The 21,737-nt window shown below is 41.7% G+C and overlaps 1 protein-coding gene across 1 annotated transcript in view; it reads left to right on the top strand.

Annotated features, from left to right (window-relative positions):
* Positions 1-20,926, top strand: part of mrpl39 (mitochondrial ribosomal protein L39) — a 32,507-nt gene extending 11,581 nt beyond the window's left edge. The window contains exons 2-10 of the mRNA XM_043701403.1: positions 86-292; positions 2,676-2,815; positions 5,914-6,013; positions 7,330-7,397; positions 13,230-13,342; positions 14,492-14,557; positions 17,321-17,474; positions 19,763-19,810; positions 19,951-20,926. Of these exons, the coding sequence (XP_043557338.1) occupies positions 86-292; positions 2,676-2,815; positions 5,914-6,013; positions 7,330-7,397; positions 13,230-13,342; positions 14,492-14,557; positions 17,321-17,474; positions 19,763-19,810; positions 19,951-20,001 (947 nt within the window). The 3' untranslated portion in view covers positions 20,002-20,926. The remainder of the gene's footprint in view (positions 1-85; positions 293-2,675; positions 2,816-5,913; positions 6,014-7,329; positions 7,398-13,229; positions 13,343-14,491; positions 14,558-17,320; positions 17,475-19,762; positions 19,811-19,950) is intronic.
* Positions 20,927-21,737: the final 811 nt, after the last annotated feature.

Genomic DNA, 21,737 nt, shown 5'->3' with positions numbered 1-21,737 from the left:
TGGATAGTTCTTTTATAGACCATAATGGATTGCATGCTGTCTTTCTGTGCTGTAAACGTCTATGTTTGTGTTGTCCCTTGTACAGGATTCCTTTCGACAGCTGCAGATTCGTGCCTGGTGAGTACAGAGCTGCTTCAGAAGCGCAGCCAGCTATTTGACAAGGAGAAAGACAGACAGCGAGCCCTGATCCCAAGGATTGAGAAAATTGAAGTTAAACATGTGGGAACACCTGACCCTGGAACAGTCTTCATCATGAACAAGGGCCTTTCCACTCCTTACAACTGTGCCATGCGTAAGTAAAAGTTTGGTAAGTTAGAAAACAGTTTAGGTTTTGAGAGTTTCAATCACTGGGTTGTTCCAGGTAGCAAATAGGGAGATGCAAAGCCATGGTGGTATTCAAGTGAGAGAACAAAAACTTTTTGCTGAAGGCATGGAGATGGAGTGATGGATCAAAGCAACATTCATTGTAGGTCAGCTATGAGTCCTGTGATGGGTGAGCTCGACATGTTGTGGTCAGCAATAGAACAGAGTTTTAGCTGTGCTGAAGATTATGATAGCCTGAAGTTGAGAGGCTGCTCAGGAAAACATTGGTATTGTTATGGCTGAAGATGCATTTGGTATGACTGCAGTAGGGGGAGATTTTCTCTTCATTCGTATTGACTGTGATGTTGCTCGGGCTTGTTGGTGCAAAATTGAAGGCTGCATGGAGAAGGGAGGGAAACCTACATCGGCTCATGTTCCAACAATATCTCAAAATGAACATTTTCCTCCTTGTTTTTTCATGATACTGACCCCAAATCAAAGAAGTTTTATTAAATTAAAACAAATGCATCAACCCACTTAGTAGCCACTTCTTTTGAAGACCCAAGGGTGACGCTCATGAGGAGCTGGTCACTTGTCAGTACATAGTGCTACAGTTGCTCAGTGTCATTTTGCTGGTGTTTGATTTTCCTGAGTTCCTCCCTCTCTACCAGGTCCTGATTTATTTATGCTTGTGAGATAGTATTTATATTCTTTGTAATCAAGACAGATGCAAAAAAAACCTGGCTTAATTCAGTTTCCATTTCCTTTCTTTCTATTATTAATTCTCCAGACTTACTTTCTATCGGATCAGTACTTTCTCCTCTTAAATTATTTATTGAAACCCTTACTATGTATTTTTCTACTTGTAGCTGGCTTTTTCTAGCTTTCAGAGAAAATCATACTCTGATTTTTTTTTTCCCTCTTTATTCATTTTTTGGTCATTCTTGCTTTTTTTTATATTCTATTCAATCTTCTGACATGCTTCCTGTCTTTATCCAATTTTGTTTAGTTTGATACTATCTTCTAACATTTCTAGTTAACCAATGGTAGTGGGTCTGTCTGTCAGAGTTTTCTTAGTCATTGGAATGTACATATTCCATATATTAACTATTCCTTAAATACTTGCCACTGCATCCCTGGCAGTATCTGCAGAGAGAAATCAGTGATGGCGTTTTGGGACTGGTTCTGAGGACAGATCACAGGACCTGAAACATTAACTCTGATTTCAGCTGCTGCCAGACCTGCTGAGCTTTTCTAGCAATTTCTGTTTTTGTAAAACAATATTTCTTTATTTATACGCCCATGCTAATGTTCAAGGGTTCCGAAAACCCATCTCACAAACGAATTTGTTCCTTTATCATTTTCTCATTTCTACCCAAACTATTTCCACATTTCGATTTTCTGAACTTGGGTTATTCCTGCCAATTGCATGAATACCTTCATTAACTAAGAGTTGGAGATGCAGGTGTTGGACTTGGGTGTACAAAGTTAAAAATCACATGACACCAGGTTATAGTCCAACAGGTTTAATTGGAAGCACTAGCTTTCGGAACGCTGCTCCTTCATCAGGTGGTTGTGAGCAGCGCTCTGAAAGCTAGTGCTTCCAATTAAACCTGTTGGACTATAACCTGGTGTTGTGATTCTTAACTTAATTAACTAACCGAGCTACCCATCCAAGTTTATCTACTTTCCTATCATTCCAGTTTTCCTGTACCATTCACGTTTAGGGTCCAAGCTATGTCATCCGGCAGCTGTATCTCAAATGGCGACAAATCTTTCTCATTAATTTGTTGTTGCACTTGTCATTCTTTTTTTTATTTAATGCTACATGCATTCAGATACAGAGCCTTCAATTTTATCCTTTTTGCTCTTTATTTGTAAATATATCTTCATTGGCACAGCATTGACATTTTACTAGATTAGATTACTTAGTGTGGAAACAGGCCCTTTGGCCCAACAAGTCCACACTGACCCTCCGAAGAGCAACCCACCCAGACCCATTCCCCTACACCTAACACTAGGGACAATTTAGCATGGCCAGTTCACCTAACCTGCACATCCTTTGGACTGTGGGAGGAAACCGGAGCCCCCGGAGGAAACCCACGCAGATATGGGGAGAATGTGCAAACTCCACACAGACAGTTGCTCAAGGTGGGAATTGAACCTGGGTCTCTGGCGTTGTGAGGCAGCAGTGCTAACCACTGTGCCACCGTGCCGCTCTGGTTAGGCTCCTGTGTAGTGACTTGGGAAGTTTCACCATGCCGAGGAAGCTGTATAAATCCAAGCAGTTGTTGGTGTTTGTGAAATGAATCTGACATTTAGAACTGTGAGTTGCTTCATTCTGTAACCTCTCTTCTTGTCTGTCTGCACAGATATGAGTGAATGGTGTGTAAAGCGTTCTATACTTGCACTGGTGGATGGGGAAGTCTGGGATATGTATAAACCCCTCACCAAATCCTGTGACATTCAATTCCTGACTTTCAAGGATGAGAACCCAGAAGAAGTTAATAAGGTAAAGTTTCCATAATGTGGTTCCATTGGTGTGGACAGTGATTTGATTGATTTATTATTGTCACATGCACCTAGTTTGATTGCATGCATTAAAGGCCGAGATGCCAACAGGTGAGTGAGGGCCATAGAAAAGAAACAGAATTCTCTACAGACTCATTTTAATCACACTCTTCAACCCAGGAAACAGCCAATTTTGAAATGCTTACTGGTATCTCACGTCAAATTTACTAGCTTAGCAGGCAGGAATTGAGACTAAGATCATTCTGGTTTGATTCCCTATTTATGATTGCATTTCTGAATGTTGAAGACATTAGGGAATGTTTAATTTTGGTGAATCAGTTGCTGGGAGAGGATGTTGCCACAAAACCAATTTAGGAGAAAGTGAGGACTGCAGATGCTGGAGTATCAGAGCTGAAAACTGTGTTGCTGGAAAAGCGCAGCAGGTCAGGCAGCATCAAAGGAGCAGGAGAGTCGGCGTTTCGGGCATACGCCCTTCTTCATTCCCGAAACGCGATTCTCCTGCTCCTTTGATGCTGCCTGACCTGCTGCGCTTTTCCAGCGACACATTTTTCAGCCCACAAAACCAATTTATTCAACTGTAATTACAAGATATTCTTTGACAGGTGATGACTCTGAAGATGTTACTTGTTTGGCACTCTCAACCTCACCTCTTTCCATAACAGAACTGTTCTAACATGGTTTTTTGTGATTAAAAGAGGGAAGCAGAAACTGTGGCTGATATATTTCTCACGCATTCTGTTAATTCATCATGACAGACAGACCTCACTACAACCACCACCAGAAACAAGATTGTAACTACTAGCACAGCTCAAGATGTAGTTTACCCAATCTGGGAAAGACATCTACAGGTTATGTTTTTCACAGTTCAAGTGAACGCATCATGAAAAACTCATATATTTGCTAAACTTTGGAATATTTGTTATATCCTTGAACTTGACTTTTTCACTACGTTTTTCCCTTGTATTGTCACTTTTATATTGCAGTTAATCACACACCCAGTGCCCGTTCTTAAGTTTGACAGCTCTTTTACAATCGAACATGTAGAAAAGCAGTTTCTGTTTGTTTCTTGCCCATTTCCTTTCCTTCCTGTGCTGCACTATTATTTATTTATTTATGTTTATTCTATTTATGTGAACACAATAGAATGGTAATTACAGATGGGAACTTTCCTCTTGAGCTCTGAATGTGGCATCACCTTCCTGCAAGCTCACTCTGTTGGCTTTTTATGCGGTCCTCTGTTTTCAAAATGCTGAAATTGTGGAATTGTCCTCACACTTGCTGTCTTCTAAAACTTACCTGGTTCTCCCTTTGGCTTCATTCTCTTTTTAACCTTTGTCATATTCTGCATTGTTCCAGCTGCATCTATCTGTACACTAACAACTTGCTCCCATTTTGTTTTAGTTTCCTCTTGGTCAGTTGCCACAATTTTCGTTTTTCTTTTTCTGCATGGAGCAATCAAGAATTATGAGCTTGCAAACAAAGCGGAGGAGGGAAATCTGTAATGGACAGGAAGGCAAAGGCTGTTGTCATTTACAGTTTGTTTTAGAGAACTTGAGTTGTGAGAATGAAAAATAGTCCAGCTGTTTAGCTGCTGCCTTGTTTACACTGTAATGCCAAAGATTCAGATATCCTGGAGTTTTCTGTTGCTGTTATTTTCAAGTTGCTTTTCATCAGCTAGTGTCTGAGGTTGAGGTATAGAGAGAAAGAGAGAGACTTCCAGTTCTTGTTCACAAATCCATTTTTCCAAGCCTTCCCACTGCTCAGAAGCAGCTGTAGATAATGGTTCATTTGCATATTCCTGAGTCTGTTCTTTGTTTTCCCAAGCTAAATGCTGCATTGACAGTCTTTCATCTCGACTTCCAGAAAGATACCAGTCAACCGAGACATTGGAGTTTTACTGCTCTTGTTATAACAAGGTTGATTTCAGCTCAGACAATCCTTCCATGCTGATAGGTTCATGAACTTGGTGTGACCTTGTCAGGTGATTGCAGCAACCATTTTGGAAGGATGTGAGGAAGAGTGGCGGGGGCAGGGGGGAGGCTTATGTTGTGAATAAATTCTTGACTTGTTGATTTTGGTTCAGTACTTGTCCTGTTCAGATCACTTTATGCTCCATGAATGTCTGTAATATTAAAGTTAAATGATGAAAGTTGAATCTTGATTGTCCACTTTCACAATGACTATAACTGCCTGAAGAATAGTGTAGTTGAGAGTGGAGGTGACAAAGGAACATATGAGGGTTTCATCACTTGATTGACTGCGATGGGAATTGAGGTAGCTGCTGTTATGGTTGATGATGATCCTCTCCACCATAAGAAGTATACCATGGTGGGCAACTCAGCTGGAATTGGGTTTGGCATGACCAATGAGGTTGCTGGAGATGGGGCTGAGGGTGATCGTTTATGGCAAAGGCATGAAGTTAATGCAGGGAGTGTTGAAGATGGTGAGGAAATTTGCTAGTATTGGTCATTCTAACATTTAACTGGAGGGAACTGCAAACTTTCTCTGTGTAGGTTTGAGCTTTTCGTCAAAATATCCCAATTTAAAAAGAAACTCTGACAGTAACCATTTATAAAAACTCCAAAGAAAACCCCTTCGCTCTTCTCTGCTTCATTGAATTGGCGATGATTCCCAGTGCCCTTTCTAATAACTTGAGGGAAATATTTGATTAACTTTTTACCCCACTCCCTTGTTTGGGGCAACCTTTCGATTACAGAGATACAGGTTTTAAAAGAAAAATTGTGTTGTATTTGTATCACTGCAATATCACACTTATGGTATTTATATCGTTGCATATACAAAAGCAGCTCTGTGTTTACAACTCCCAGAAGGAACAATAAGTTGAACATCTTGTAACATTTTGTTGCTCTTTTGCTGGGAGCTGAGACCAAGTAGCAAAAAGAAGATGTCACCAACTGGATTAGTATAAAAATGGAGCTGAAGTGTTCTACAAGAATCTGAAAGCTCCAGTTTACTTTGGGGTAGAATGAAGGTGTTATCTAAGCCTCCCTCCCACTAATCCGAGTTCTGTGGTGCTTGCGGTGTGATTTGCTTTGTCCTGCATCCTTTTTTAAACAGGCTTATTGGCGATCGTGTGCAATGATCATGGGGTACGTCCTTCAAACAGCGTTTAAGGAAGAGTACATTGTTGAACTGATTACAGCACCAGAAATACCAGGTACTCAATGTTGTTTTTATGGAACCTGACTTGAATATTGTTTTACTTCCTGGGTCTCGGCCTGATTTTAATACAGCTGTCAATTTACCCATCCTCTTGGCTGCCAGGGAGAATTGAGAATGTGGGATTTGCTGCCACCCGGGTTACTTCAAGAGGGTAGTGTAGACACGTTTCAGTTTGAGGAAACAGGTGATGGGGAAAGAAGTAGGAGGATGTGAAAAGGATGGAGGGGTCAGCTTGTGTTGGAAATAAACTCCAAACTAGTTGAGTTGAATGGCCCGTATCTCTGCTATACATCCTTTGTGGCACATTGCAGTGGTGATGTGCTGTCTGATATGACACCAGGTGTGGGCATGCAGGCAGCAGTGAGGAATCTGTTTTGAAGCAATGCAACAATGGGAGGGTATAGTATTCTGGAGTGTCCTTTGCACACTGGGACACCATCCCCAGCTATGGTGATGTCTCCACTTCTGCACTCTCTTCCTCCACCACCATCACCTCTGCAGCCCAGACTTTCACCATCCTTCAAGGTCTTTAAAATCTGTCCCTTGCCCCCATTACAGCCCTTTCGGGGCCTATGTGATCAAACAAACAAGAAGCTGGTATAGGCCGTTCAGCTCCGTAAGCCTGCTTCACCATTTGATAAGACCATGGCTGGTCTGATTGCAACCTCAAATATCCTTTTCCTGCCTGCTGTAAAAGCCCTGCCTGAATTTGTCTGGCTGAGGGATCCAGCAATGTTCTTCCAGGGCCATGCTCGCAATCCCAACAGGGCCCATTATTGATTCCTGGTGCTGCTAGAGCTGCTGGCCAATCCATTTGGCCACCATTCCCTCAGGACTGCGATACAGTGTCTGCCTTGCTCTTTGTGATCAAGCTCTGGAGTGCAGCTTAAACACACAAACTTGTGATTTGGAGGTGAGTATGTAGCGAAGGAGCCAACAGTTGACACATGTGCAAGGCAATGGAGAAGTCAATAACCATTCTGCGTTGGTGATTCAGTCGGGACAGAAAGAGCAGTCATTATTGTTCTTCTTGGAAAGTATCAAGAAGCATCGACTGTGCTTTTGGGGTAACATGACTTTAGATGTGTCATTTTAGTCTGTCCTCCTTCCTGTTGGGGACTCTCCTAACCTTTACAAGAACATTTCTTGAGTATTCACTGATTTCATAATGCTTGAGTCACCAATATGAATGTAATATCTCTTAAGCTGCTAAGGGGTCAAGGAGCTGATAATGATACTTGGCTTTTTCTTAATAATAATGTGTTTTCAAATTTGCGATTATTGCTGTGTAAAATGTATTTTCTGTCGCAGTGATTTCTGGAGCTTTCTGTTACGATGTCATATTGGATGGACGATTAGATGACTGGATACCCTCGGCGGTAAGTGTGCTGAGAATGATTCATTCCTCTTTCTTGAAGTTTCCAAGCAGCTATTCCCTGATTTAATTTTGTAAGGTGTCCCTTCCCCACCCCACTTTCCATTTGACCTCTGCACCACAGGATGTAATGAATTTCTAATGTTTGTATCTAAACCAAGGGGAAAATTATCCCTGAGTGTTGTCACTTAAGTTTAAATTTAGATGGCTGCTGATTTTCCTTTGCTATTCTTCATAGTATACCAGATTGAGTGAGTAATCTTCCTGATTTTATATCTCATTTGCACATGCTATTATTCTGCAGCAAAGGTTGAGTGTGTCTAAGCCTTTCCTTTTAAGGCTGAAAATAAGATAAATGAAGGGTCAGTTAGTAGTTAATTTCTGTTTTATATAAGAACAAGGCCAAGATCAGCGAGAAGCATATAACCATTGGTGAGGAAAGATTGTGGATTGCTGGATTGTGCTGAACTTTGAATTATTTCTGTAACATCATCCAACTCCATAATCCTTTGAGATACTTGCATATCCCAACTTTATATTCACCACTATTGATGGCTATGTCTTCGGCTTCGTAAGATCTTTTGATTTGAATTCACTTCATAAATCTCTCTACCCGTCCCTCTTTCTTCTAAGGTACCTCCTTGACCAGACTGTTACCTGACCATCATCTTCTGTTGCTTGTAGTTGCAATTTTATTGTTAATATTCCTATGACATGACTATGCTTTACAAGGTTAAAGCTGCTATACGAATGCAAGTAGTTGTTCTTGTTCAAAGCAATGTAACCATTGCTGTGAAATGGTGGATCTTTGTGAAAACACAGTAATGAAATATATATGCCATTTTAAAACCAGTCACCTGCCAACTGAGTGTTCCAACTGAGAGAGTCTAGTAGGGAACAGATTTAAGTATCTAATCCAGAGTTGAGTTGGAGAGGTACATTATATTGATCATCTAGGAATAAAATAATCATCACAGCTACAAACAGGCAGCTGAGCACAATCTGACATTTGAGCTGTGATCTTTCTGACCTATTTCCTGCACACGTAGGAATAGTTCATTCTGAGGTGCACTGTGGGTGCAAATCTTATTTCCCCTGAAGTAAAAGAATTTGATCTGCTCTTAATAGAGTCGACTAAAGATTTCTGTGTCCCCAAGACGTGAATGTCACTTTCCAAATACCTATGCTGGTAAGACAAGGAAAATGTAGGCCATTTTTCAAATCCTGGGAGCCTTCTCTCTTCCTGATTTCAGTCACAATTAAATTCTTCACCTCCTCTAGTGTGCCAGGTCATTCCTTCAGCTGACTGTGGAAAAGACTATTTCAGGATCTGCACTTGTGACCTGTGTCTTGCAGGGCAGCAGTGATCCCTATACTTCTGTATGCTCCAGACACTTGGATAACCTGCGAGAAATACCACTCACAGTGTCTCAGAAGATCCATCAAACTGGTAACAAGGAAGGTGGTCCTCTCTCAAGCCAGTGTGCACGGTGTTGAGGTGCAACTTGCTCATAGCCAGCCATGTTATTTGTATGCCTGACACCAGACTCTGAAAGTAATTGTTCTATTTGGAACTTGGTTATGGCAGGAAACCTCCAGAAGAACAACAGAAATGTTTTGGGGATGTCCTTAAAGAGCCATAAAGTGGTCAAACATTCCCTCCAGCCATAGGACTCATAGGTTTGTGACTGACCAAGACTTGGAAGGTTAATTTGACAAGGTACTGAACTAATTGAGAAACAACATTGATATCATACAATGGAAAATTTGAGGCAATGGAGTGAGTGTACAAAGCTGACTGGTTCTCAGAGTACTTACTGCCTTGCCTGTGGCAGAGGGCTGCAGTTTGAACTTTAGGCCTATTATCCATCTATTGAACTAGAAGTGAAGCAGGCCATCCTCAATCCTGAGGGATAGCCTAGAAAGGAAAAGAAGGCATAATTCCTATTTTACAACATCACAAATAGGTGAACAGAGCGTTGAGGTTGCTGACTCTTACCAGGAATGGTTTTTGCAAGCAGTGTAAAAGGACGCAGTGTTTTCCTAGATGTTGTGTAATGTTCTAGCCACAAGATGTCACCCTTATTGCAGCCTTGCTCACAAGCTGCTGAGAATCTCCAGACACTGCTGTGAGAATGATCAGGAGCTGCTTCATTGCAGTACTTGAAATTCATTGCCTGGAGGTAGAGAAGAGAATCTGCTCACAGTGAGCCGTAAACCTAATGTTAATGCCTTTATTTCAAACGGTCATCTTGGCTAAAGCCAGAGAGGAGACCTTTGAAAAATGATGGAAAACTCTGCCCACAACTAGAGAAACTTGTAAAGATTGAAGATCTAAGGCAACTGCTTTATTCCAAGGATTTTACAAGTAGTTTTATCCTGGAGTATTTATCCCCGTGTTTCATCTAAATTTTGATTCTTGGATGGAGTATAAAATCATAGGATCCCTACTGTGCAAAAAGAAGTCACTCAGCCCATGGAGTCTGCACTGACCCTCTGAAAAGCATCTCGCCCAGACTGAGAGTTTCGTACCACTGCAGTATAGTTTCTGCCTCCTTTTACATCGAACAACACAGCGCAGAACAGGCCCTTCGGCCCTCGATGTTGCGCCGACTTGTGAACTATTCTCAGCTCATCCCCTACACTATCCCATCATCATCCATGTGCTTATCTAAGGATTGTTTAAATCTCCCAAATGTGGCTGAGTTGACTACATTAGCAGGTAGGGCATTCCACGCCCTAAACACTCTCTGAGTAAAGAACCAGCCTCTGACATCTGTCTTAAATCTATCACTCCTCGATTTGTAGTTATGCCCCCTCGTACAAGCTGAATTCATCATCCTAGGAAAAACGCTTTCACTGTCTCCCCTATCTAATCCTTTGATCATCTTGTATGTCTCTATCAAATCCTCTCTTAGCCGTCGCCTTTCCAATGAGAACAGACCCAAGTGTCTCAGCCTTTCCTTCAAGACCTTCCCTCCAGACCAGGCAACATCCTGGTAAATCTCCTCTGCACCTTTTCCAATGCTTCCACATCCTTCCTGAAATATGGTGACCAGAACTATACACAATACTCCAAGTGTGGCCACTCTAGCGTTCTGTATTGTTGCAGTATGATATTGTGGCTCTGGAACTCAATCCCTCTATGAATGAAACCTTACACACCAAATGCCTTCTTAATAACACTATTAACCTGGGTGGCAACTTTCAGGGATTTATGTACATGGACTCCAAGATCCCTCTGCACATCCACACCTACCAAGAATCTTTCCATTGACCCAGTACTCTGCCTTCCTGTTATTCTTCCCAAAGTGCTTCACTTCCCATTTAGCTGCATTGAACTCCATTTGCCACATCTCAGCCCAATTCTGCAGTTTATCCAAGTCTCCCTGCAACCTGTAACATTCTTCCACACTGTCCACTACTCCACCGACTTTAGTATCATCTACAAATTTACTAATCCATCCACCTATGCCTGTGTCGAAGTCATTTATAAACATGACAAACAGCAGTGGTCCCAAAACAGATTCTTGTGGCACATACTAGTAACCGGACTCCAGGCTGAATATTTTTCATCAACCACCACTTGCTGTCGTCTTTCAGAAAGCCAGTTTCTAATCCAAATTACTAAATCACCCTCAATTCCGTGCCTCTGCATTTTCTCCATCAGCCTTCCAGTCCTTTAGGTAAAAGGCCATCTAGTCCTCTCACACAGCAGGCACTGTGACCTGGAGAGATCCCAGTTAAATCCATCCCTCTGCCACCTGCCTGCAATGACTGCACTTGCTGCACCCTCCCCTAAAAGACCGAGGGGCACTGAGGTCAACTCTATGGACTGAACAGCCAGCTCGAGAGTGACCAGACAAAAAAAAAGAGGGCAAGATGCAGATCTCTGTTTTTCATTGTATGATGACTGTGGGATCTTTTATATCCATCTGAGGCGCCAGACAGAACTTTCAATTGACATGTCATCACAATAATGCTTCCTTCTAGAGAACAGCACTTGCTCAATTTTTACCCTCCAACAATGCAGCACATCCTCAGTACTGACCCTCTGACAATGTGGCCATCTGTCTCTATACTAACCCTCTGGCATTGCAGTGTTCTCTGAGCAGCATTTGTATAACCGATGTGGTGGGTATTTTATGGACTAACTAGTGGAGAAATGTAAAATGTCTTCACAAAGCAGGTTATTGTGACACATGAAAGTCTGGTGGAAACACTCAATAGAAATGTTCAGAAAGCATATGGGGATTGATTTTTGCAGAGAATTAATCTGAAGGGACTAACTTGCATAATTACAGACAGAAAGTTAGGCTGTGGTTTCAGTTAGCTCACTCATTTTACGGGCGGCATGGTGGTTAGCACTGCTGCCTCACAGCACCAGAGACCCGGGTTCAATTCCCGCCTCAGGCAACTGTGTGGAGTTTGCATATTCTCCCTGTGTCTGCGTGGGTTTCTTCCGGGTGCTCCGGTTTCCTCCCACAGTCCAAAAATGTGCAGGTCAGGTGAATTGGTCATGCTAAATTGCCCATAGTGTTAGGTGAAGGGGTAAATGTAGGGGAATGGGTCTGGGTGGGTTGCTCTTCGGAGGGTCGGTGTGGACTTGTTGGGCCGAAGGGCCTGTTTCCACATTGTAAGTAACTAAATCCATCAAAAAGCTGGCACAGGCACTATGGACCGAATGCACCACTTTTCTAAAATTAGAGCAAGTGAAGGTCTGGAGATGGGGTGTTAACACACTCGGCATTTGAAATCTGGATTTTTCTTCCTCCAAAAGGCTGTGGATGTCGGGACTGGAATTGGAGTTTTCAAGACTGACAGATTCTGGTTTGGTGAGAGTATCAAGGAACAAAGAGTTGGGAGTATGCATCAACCCATGATCGGGCCTGATGGGCTGAATGGCCCACTCCAATTCTGATGTTCCATTTTTTTTATTTCAGTTGGAGTAGGTAGTGAGAGTATAAAGGAGATGAGACACAAAGGTTACAGTTACTTTTGTTTCAAAGATCATCGCCCAGTCAATTACTTTTAAATCCAGCAGACATTCATGCAAAGTACTGATCCACCTGCTCTCGTATTGCCAAGTGGCCATTTACATTATGACTGGTGTCAGAAGTGGCCACCTTCTCTCAGTTTTGATGACAGGGAATGGTAAACAATTTTGCGTAGGGGCCTCTATTCTAAAAAAGGTGCTAGCTCTGAATTTCTCCCAAACTTGACACTTTATTTTCCTTGAGGCTATAGTCCACTGTAGAGTTTCCTTTCAAAGAGATGTTTTGTTAAATACTGGTAATGTAAATTTTTCTAAATTTTTTTTGCATATTCGTTCCATTTCCAAAGACACTGACTCCCCGTTAATGCTGAGTTCTATAATGGAGTGTGTAAAAGTCTAAAAGTAGAAATTTCTCAGATTCTTTAACAGTGAAAAGTGTGACACCATACCTAATCAAATGGTTTGCCAGAGAACAGCTAAATACAGTACAGATCAGTAACGGATACTGAGGCGTTCTTGTGAAGCTGGCTCGGTGCTTATGGGGAACTTGCCATTTTCTATTTTTTATGTGTGCCACTACATGTTTACCCTTTTATATGATAGAGGGTTTGTCCAAGGTAGAATGTTCCATCTTCCAAAGAAAGGATAGGTAAATTCAGACACAGTGGTCTGTGTGACGGACTTCCCTGGTTCTTTGATTGTCTTGTAACAGATGTGCACTGTCTTTGAATGCAGATCCAGCAGCCATCTCCACAGGTGGTTTGGGGAAGGATTTATTTACATTCATTAGCCTTGTTCTCATCGTCTCATCATCTTGTGTTTCTGTCTTCTCTATTCCAGGAGAACTTGCGTTCCCTCACCAAACAGGCTCACGTGCTTATTCATAAAGACTTACCCTTTGAATTATTGGAAGTGGCACCCAAGGTTGCAGTGGAAATATTTCAGGAGAGCAAGTAAGCACGTGGGATACTTGAGTAGCTGCTTCTGCTTAGCTGTGACTCCTTCAGGCAGCTGCAATTTATCTTACAAGACAATTGACACACTGCAGTCCTTGTATTTCTGGAGTTGCTGTTTAGCACAGGCTCCTTTTCCTTCCCTTGTGGCACCCTGTTTTATTTCCTACTCTGAATCTGGCTGTGACAGTTTCACAGGTTACGCCAACCTTTGAGTACCTTGCCACAGTGACCATTCTTTTTAGAACATAGAACATAGAAGAATACAGCGCAGTACAGGCCCTTCGGCCCTCGATGTTGCGCCGATCCTAGCCCACTATCCTCCATATGCCTATCCAATGCCCGCTTAAATGCCCATAATGAGGGAGAGTCCACCACTGCTACTGGCAGGGCATTCCATGAACTCACGACCTTCTTTTCTCTAATGAAAACAGCCCCACGTGTCTCAGTCTTTCCTCATACGATCTTCCTTCCATACCAGGCAACATCCTGGTAAACCTCCTCTGCACCCGTTCCAGTGCCTCCACATCTTTCCTATAGTATGGCGACCAAAACTGCACACAATATTCCAGATGCTGCCGTACCAGAGTCTTATACAACTGCATCATGACCTCAGGACTCCGGAACTCAATTCCTCTTCCAATAAAAGCCAGTACGCCATATGCCTTCTTCACCGCACTATTTACCTGGGTGGCAACTTTCAAAGATCTGTGTACATGGACACCAAGATCCCTCTGCTCATCCACACTACCAAGTATCCGACCATTAGCCCAGTACCCCATCTTTTTGTTACTCTTGTGTGTGAACCATGGACAGGGAATGCCGGTGCAATGTTCAGCATCATAGATTTCTCCCTGACACAGACTCATCACACTTTCCATCAGAAGGCACAGATCAGGATTGGAAACCCTGGCTGACTTTCTATCTTCACTTCTTTGTCATATGGGTTCATAGTAGCACACCCCCTATCACTGTGGAGGCGGAAAGCTAAAGTTATTTGGGAATTGAACCAGGGCATATAGACAATGTATGACCTCATGGATATGTTTGTGTAATCTGACAATCCACATGATTACTATAGGTGTGACTGCGTGTATTACAATTGGCAATAGTGTATAGAGTGCATAACATGCCTTATTTTCTTGACAGACACAAGTTGGCTGCAATTGAGGAGCAGGCTTCTCTCAATCCCAACAAACTCGTAAAGTTGTACAGGTAAGAATTGCTTTAGTTATTCTGTGACACTGAGTAGCTCAGTGCAATGATAAATCTGTTTCATTGTAAATGTGGAATATATAGTAAATGTGGAGAGCAATGTATTATCCTCACAATCTCATAAAAGAACAAAGAAAATTACTGCACAGGAACAGGCCCTTTGGCCCTCCAAGCCTGTGCCAATCAGGTCTTCTATCTAAACCTGTCACCTATTTTCTAAGGATCTATATCCCACACTGCCCATTCATGTATCTGTCTAGATACATCTTAAATGAGGCTATTGTGCCCACCTCTACCACCTTCGTTAGCAACGTTCCAGGCACCCACCATCCTCTGCATAAAGAACTTTCCACGCATAGCGCCACTAAACTTTTCTCTTCTCACCTTAAATGGTGACCCCTAGTACTTGAGTCCCCCACTGAGAAAAGCTCCTTGCTATCTACCCTGACTTACATCTCATGGTTTTGTAGAACACAATCAGATCCCCCCTCAACCTCTGTCTTTGTAATGAAAATAACCCTAATCTACTCAACCTCTCTTCATAGCTCGCGCCCTCTATATCAGGCAACATCCCCGTGAACCTCCTCTGCACCCTCTCCAAAGCATCCACATCCTTTTGGTTTTGTGGCAACCAGAACAGTATATGGTATTCCAAATGTGGCCAAACCAAAGTCCTATACAATTGTAACATGACCTGTCAACTGTTGTGCTCTTGCCGTAGCCTCCTTACCCACACTATCGACCTGTGTTGCCACCTTCAGGGTACAATGGACCTGAATGTCCAGATCATTCTGTACATCAGTTTTCCCTGAGCTCTTCCATTTACCGTATAGTTTGCTCTTAAATTGGATCTTCCAAAATGCAACACCTCACATTTGCCCAGATTGAACCCCATCTGCCAAAAAAAACCAAAATTGTGTGCTTTAATTAAGAGCACAGCAACACAGGAGGAAAAAGCACAATGAATTGTGTGGCCCCATGATCCTGCTGTTGTTTAGTAAGATCATAGCTAATCTATCTGACTTGATCCTCATATTCCTGCATTCTCTTAGCATTCAAAATTCGAATAACCTCACCCTGATCTCAACAACTGAGCATCCGGAGTCTTCTGGGCAGAGAACACCAAAGATTCATAATCTCCGTGTGTCAAAGTTTGCTATTTTTGGTCTTGAAATGCTGACTCTTATCCTGTGATAATGATCTCTTGTCCTAGATTCTCCAAGCATGGGAAATGACCTGTGTATGCATGTAATTAAATCAGTTCTCTGCCCAACTCCCCAATCAGTCTATATTCTGCTGCATTCTGTAGGTGAACAGGAACAATTGTTTTGCAGAGGATCCTGCTGAATCTTGAAGAGTAATCTGTTGAGGGATCTTCCCTTCTGAACTTGGATGTTGGGTCTGGGGAGTGCTTTTATATCTGTGATCAGTTAGGATGAAGCACTGATGGTGGGAGCAACTTGAACTGATTTAATTACATGCATACACAAAGGTCATTTCCCCTGGTTGGAGAGTCTAGGACGAGATCATTATCACAGGATAAGGGTCAGCATTTCAAGACTGAAAATAGCAAACTTTGACACACGGAGATTATGAATCTTTGGTGTTCTCTGCCCAGAAGACTCCGGATGCTCAGTTGTTGAAATCAGGGTGAGGTTATTAGAATTTTGAATGCTAAGAGAATGCAGGCATATGAGGATCAAGTCAGATAGATTAGCTATGATCTTACTAAATAACAGCAGGATCATGGGGCCACACAATTCATTGTGCTTTTTCCCCCTATGTTGCCATGCTCTTAATTAAAGCACACAATTTGGGGTTTTTTTTTCCTGAGGAAGAAAATATGCAAAAGCTTCTGGTAGTTACATTGGCTGCAGCAACCCGAATCCTATTTCATCAGCATCTAATGTGAGTTGAAAGAGTTTACTGACACTGATTACTGACAGACCTATTATTCTTATGATACAAGTGTTGCTACCAATTGTTATTCATTCCTTGTTATCCTGACATTATGGTGAAATATCACTTCAGCTGTAGTAGTCGTGTGGTAAATGAGGAAGTTGCCTGTGAAGATGCAATGATGAATTGTTGCAGTGCATCCAATAGATGCTACACACTGCAGTCATATTATCCCAAAAAAGAGGAGAGTGGAGATTTAAGTTAGAGGATGGGCTGTCTGTGAAACAGTCTCCTTTCTCTGCAGTGTTGTTTAGCTTCTTGAGTATTGGTGCATGTGTAATCAATTTAAGCAAGTGGACTTGAGTTGTGATTCCCTTTCTTTTGAACGTCATTATCAAGTATTATAGTTGTTTAGCATTTAATTTTGGGCTACAGCAAATCCTGAATTGCTGCTGTTATTTGGAAAGTCAGAACTGTTGAATTGGATGTTGCTGTGCAGTGTGACCATTAGGATTTCAGTAAACTGTATCGCTAGGTGTGATCTTTTTCCTCTTATTTTCACATAACCTTAGACTGAAAAACTATTAGCAGAATAATTTAAGACACTCATAACCTGTGTGAAGATTTGAACTAATTAGTGTAAGATTGGAAATTTCTGATGTAACATATTGGACATATAACCCAACAATAAATAGCTTTAATTTTAAAGCTCTTTTCTGTCTGACAAATTGGTTATGCATGAAATAAGCTTGATAATACCATTGCAGTGCATGCTGACTGGCATAAGTCTTGCTAACCGTTTGAATGTGAACAAACAATTCACAGTACAAGTGTAAGTTTCTCAATCTCTGCCTGTCTCTACAGGATCGGTGATTTTGTAGATGTCAGCAATGGGCCACACATTTCCAGGACCAGTGTCTGTTTGCAGTATGAGATTACTGCTGCCCATAACCTGAGAACATCCCAGTCCGGACTGGTGCGGAGATTCCAGGGGATCTCTCTGCCCATTCATCTGAAGGTACACTGACACAAACATGGTTAAGATGTTTGAATAACGCTTAATAATAGCTTAACTTATCTGGGACACCCAAACTTTATTTAACATCTGTACAATTTGTCCTGGTTGCAGTGGTTTTGTTTGACAGTCTGTGTTAGTATTATCTAATGTAAATTAGTAGGTGCCAGTCTTGCTGACTTGTTTGCTGCTGATCTACTTTCCCAAGACAACAAGGGATGCATCCAAAGGCTAGGGAAGCAGGTAAAATCAAAATAATAGCTGAACTGCAGAATGGTGGAGTGGCAGTGACTGTGAATGCTGATCACTGTATCAGGTGGTTTCTTCATTTAAGAATGAATGGGGACAGTTTAGTTTCCTGGACTACAGCTTAGAAGTGACAGTAGCAGAGGGCAAGGAGCATGTCACTTCTCTGCAACAGCAAGTGAAAAGTTATGTTGACAGTAAACTTGATTTCAGATTGCACTGATTCATCATAAATGAATAACCCCCTAGTTATTATGTTCCAATGGTACTTACTGATAAAGATGAAAGGGTTAGCTCTTGGCTGATTTAATCTTTCATTGTAGATATTGCACTCTGCCTATCTGATCAATACAAAACAGAAGTGATTACAAACTAAATGAAAGCTTCATAAATACACAAGCATGAATGGGCTAATGACCTTTTCATCAAGGTACTTAGTGTAACAACCTAACTATTCAATACTAACTTTCAAAGGAGAATTGGATCAATACTTGAAAGAAAGAAAAAGGGCTATAAGGAAAGAGGAATGGAGTGGAACTAATTAGATAGCTTTTCCAAAGAGCTGTTAAAGGTAAGATGGGTAGAATGACCTCTTGTGCTGTGAGAGTCTATAAGCCATGCAGCTTCCTTACTGAGGCTTTTATTTTCTCATTTGTTCCTGGGCTGTGGGCATCGTTAACTAGGCCAGCGTTCCTTGCCTATCCATAACAAGCCTGGAGAAGGTGAGCTGCTGCCTTCAATTGTAGCAGTCCTTGGAGTGTAATGATACCCGTTGTGTTGTCAGAAGGAAGTGCCAGGCTTTTGATGCAGTAACAGTGAAGGAATGGCATATTGTTGCAAACCCAGATGGTCTCCAGCTTGGAAAGGCACTTGTAGGGTGTGTTCCATTACTTACTCAGCATTCTGCAGATTTGATTGGTGTGCCCTCCTCTTGATGAAGCTGTGCTGACTCAGCCTTATTTTACCATGCACTTCCAAGTACTTCGCAATCTCCTCCTTTATTAATGACTGTAAAATCTTGCCAGTGACCAAGGTCAGGCCAACTGGCCTATAATTTCCTATCTTATGAGTCCCTCCCTCCTTCAGTAGGAGTTCTACATTAGCTATTTTCCAATCCTCTTGGGGTCCTCTCCAGTCCCCCTCCCTGACCCCAATACCTCTACAATCTCCTCAGCTGTCTCCTTCAGAACTCTAGGGTGTACTGTATTCGGTCCAGGTGACTTATCTACCTTCAGACTCTTCAGCTTCCCCAGCACCTTCTCCTTAGTGATGGCCATGTCACTCACTTCTACCTCTGACTGTTGTGAAGTTCTGGTATGCTGCTGGTGTTCTCCCACTGAAAAGACTGATGCAAACTACTTATTCTGTTCTTGGACTATTTATTTGTTTCCCATTACTACTTCTGCAGCCTCATTTTCTAATAGTCTAATGTCCACTCTCTTCCCTCTCTCTTACCTTTTTATATAATGCCAAAAAAACTCTTTTACAATCTTCTTTATTTTACTAGTTAGCTTCCCTTTTTTCTATCTCTCTCTCTCTCTCTTCCCCCCCCCCCCTCCCTTCCCATTACTCTTCAGCACATGCTATGTTTTTTCTTTTGCTTTTATGCTGTCCCTGACTTCCCTTGTCAGTCATAGTTGACTCATCCTCCCCTTAGTATTATTATTCTTCCTTGGGATGAATTTTTGTTGTGCCTCTTGAATTACCTCCAGAAACTCCAGCCATTCCTGTTCCACCATCTTTCTTGCTAGGCTCCCCTTCCAAACAACTCTGGCCAGCTCCTCCCTTGTGTCTTTGTAGTTACCTTTTACTCAATTGTAATACCGTTAAATCTGATTCCAGCTGGTCCCTCCCATACTGCAGGGTGGATTCTATCATATTATGGTTGCTGACTCCTAGGGATTCCTTCTCATTGTGATACAGTATGAAGAGTTAAAATTGGAGGATACCTACTTAACAATGATTAAATCATTTCCCATTTATTTTTAACTACACCAGTTTCTTGCAACATAATAATCCAGTCTTTATTCCCAATCTCCTTGTAGGTACTTTTCTCCGTTTGGGAAAGATTAAGGCAGAGATCCCAGAAACTGGTGAGTCGGAGAAGTTTTGTTTAATTTTGTTGTATTTTCAAGTTTGCATAATTGATTTTGGTGAAGCTGGTTTGTTTTGTGTCCAACAGCGATGCTACTTGATATGTTACTCATTTCCCCACTTCTTTTGTGTTTTGCAGATTACAAAAGACCAGGGTCACACAGAGACAGTGGAAGCAAGAGCATCGTGAACAGATTGTGCAGACATCAACCAACTTGCTTTTAAAAAATCTGTAACATAAGTAAATTGATTAATTATGCACACAGTAAAATATAAAATATTATCCTTAATGATCCTGTTGTGTTAAAGAGGGATGTGTACTGAGAATTTTGATCTGGAATGTGCTTCACAAAAGGTGGGGAAAGCAGCCTGAGTACTTGGGGAAGAAGCTGGCGTACCGGTAATGTCACTGGACAGGTCATCCAGAGCCCAGTGGCGGGTGGTGAAATTGGAATTCAATAAAATCTGGATAAAAATTAGCCCAATTCAACTCTCTGACCACTGTATAAACCCATCCAGTTTACCGATGTCCTTCAGGGAAGGAAATCTGCCATCCACATCTGCTCTGGACTGCATGTGACTCTAGATCCACAGCAATGTGGGCACTTCCACATCTCGTGAACAAAGAAAAGGAATGTCAGTTTCAAAATGAGAGTAGATATATAAATGGAGAAATTTGTACAGAAGGAATATGTATGATGTGACAAATGGCCAGTAGAATATCATTCCATGTCAGGATTGGGAGAGTGTGTCAGGGCTAGAGGTTCTCTCTAGTTTCTTGAAATCACAGATCCTTTGAGTTCCAGTTGCACACAGCTGGTTGTTGTTGAGTATACAGCCTTGTAAAACCAGATGCCTTGCATGAGAAGTCTTCTGACATGCACTCCCAGTGTGATCCAGGAATGCCAATGCAGATAATCTGGATCTGGATGTGATAGCTCAACTTAGGAGGGAATCGTAACCAGGCTGAACTCCATCTTTACTTAAGGCATGTGGGCAAGCTCAAGAAGACCTGTGTTAATCTGAATAGATAAAGGACTTGTTCTTTTTCCCACAGGTTTCCATCTATTTGAGATTTTTTTGGTACTGAAGAAAATAAAATTTCTTTGAAGGTGTTTTGACTAAAATGATGTTTTTTTAAAAAACTGGCTTCCTATGCATTAATCGTGCAGATGATCTGGGGTTCTTTATCCTATGGGACGTAACTTAGTGGTTGTGTGTGTATAGGGTCAGTGACTTGTCCCCAAGTAAGCTAAGTGTTGAACTGTCAGTTTGGCTCAGTGGCTTTAAGCTCCATTTCATCCCATGATCTAGAATGACTCCCCAATGTAGCATACAAAAGAAGCCACTGCATTTTCAGAAAAAGTGAGACATTAAACTGACATCTTATCCACCTGTTCTGTTCAATCCGACAATGTAAGCATGGAAGCTACAGTAGGTCACTTAGTCCCTCCAGCTGTTTCACCATTCAGTGAGATTATGTCTGGGCTGTTAAATAACACGATATGTCTGCCTTCTGTCCCATTTTCTGATTATTTTTGGTTAACAAAATCATAAACTTACGGTTAACAATTAATCTCCTATCAATTAACATTTGCAGAAGAGTGTTCTGAACATCTTGCCACCATTTATCTGTGGAAGGGTTTCTTAATTTCACTTGTGAAAAGTCAGAACTAAATTTAAGATGGTGCCTCTTAATTCTAGATTCCCCAGCCAACAGAAATAATTTCTCAGCCTCCTCTATCTGTTTAGACAATAGACAATAGGTGCAGGAGTAGGTCATTCTGCCCTTCGAGCCTGCATCACCATTCAATATGATCATGGCTGATCATCCTTAATCAGTATCCTGTTCCTGCCTTATCTCCATAACCCTTGATTCCACTGTCCTTGAGAGCTCTATCCAACTCTTTCTTAAATGAATCCAGA

The sequence above is a fragment of the Chiloscyllium plagiosum genome, chromosome 12 (genome assembly GCF_004010195.1).
Source record: "Chiloscyllium plagiosum isolate BGI_BamShark_2017 chromosome 12, ASM401019v2, whole genome shotgun sequence".
In the NCBI taxonomy this organism is placed as follows: Eukaryota; Metazoa; Chordata; class Chondrichthyes; order Orectolobiformes; family Hemiscylliidae; genus Chiloscyllium; species Chiloscyllium plagiosum.
This window is presented reverse-complemented; position numbering and strand designations above follow the sequence as displayed.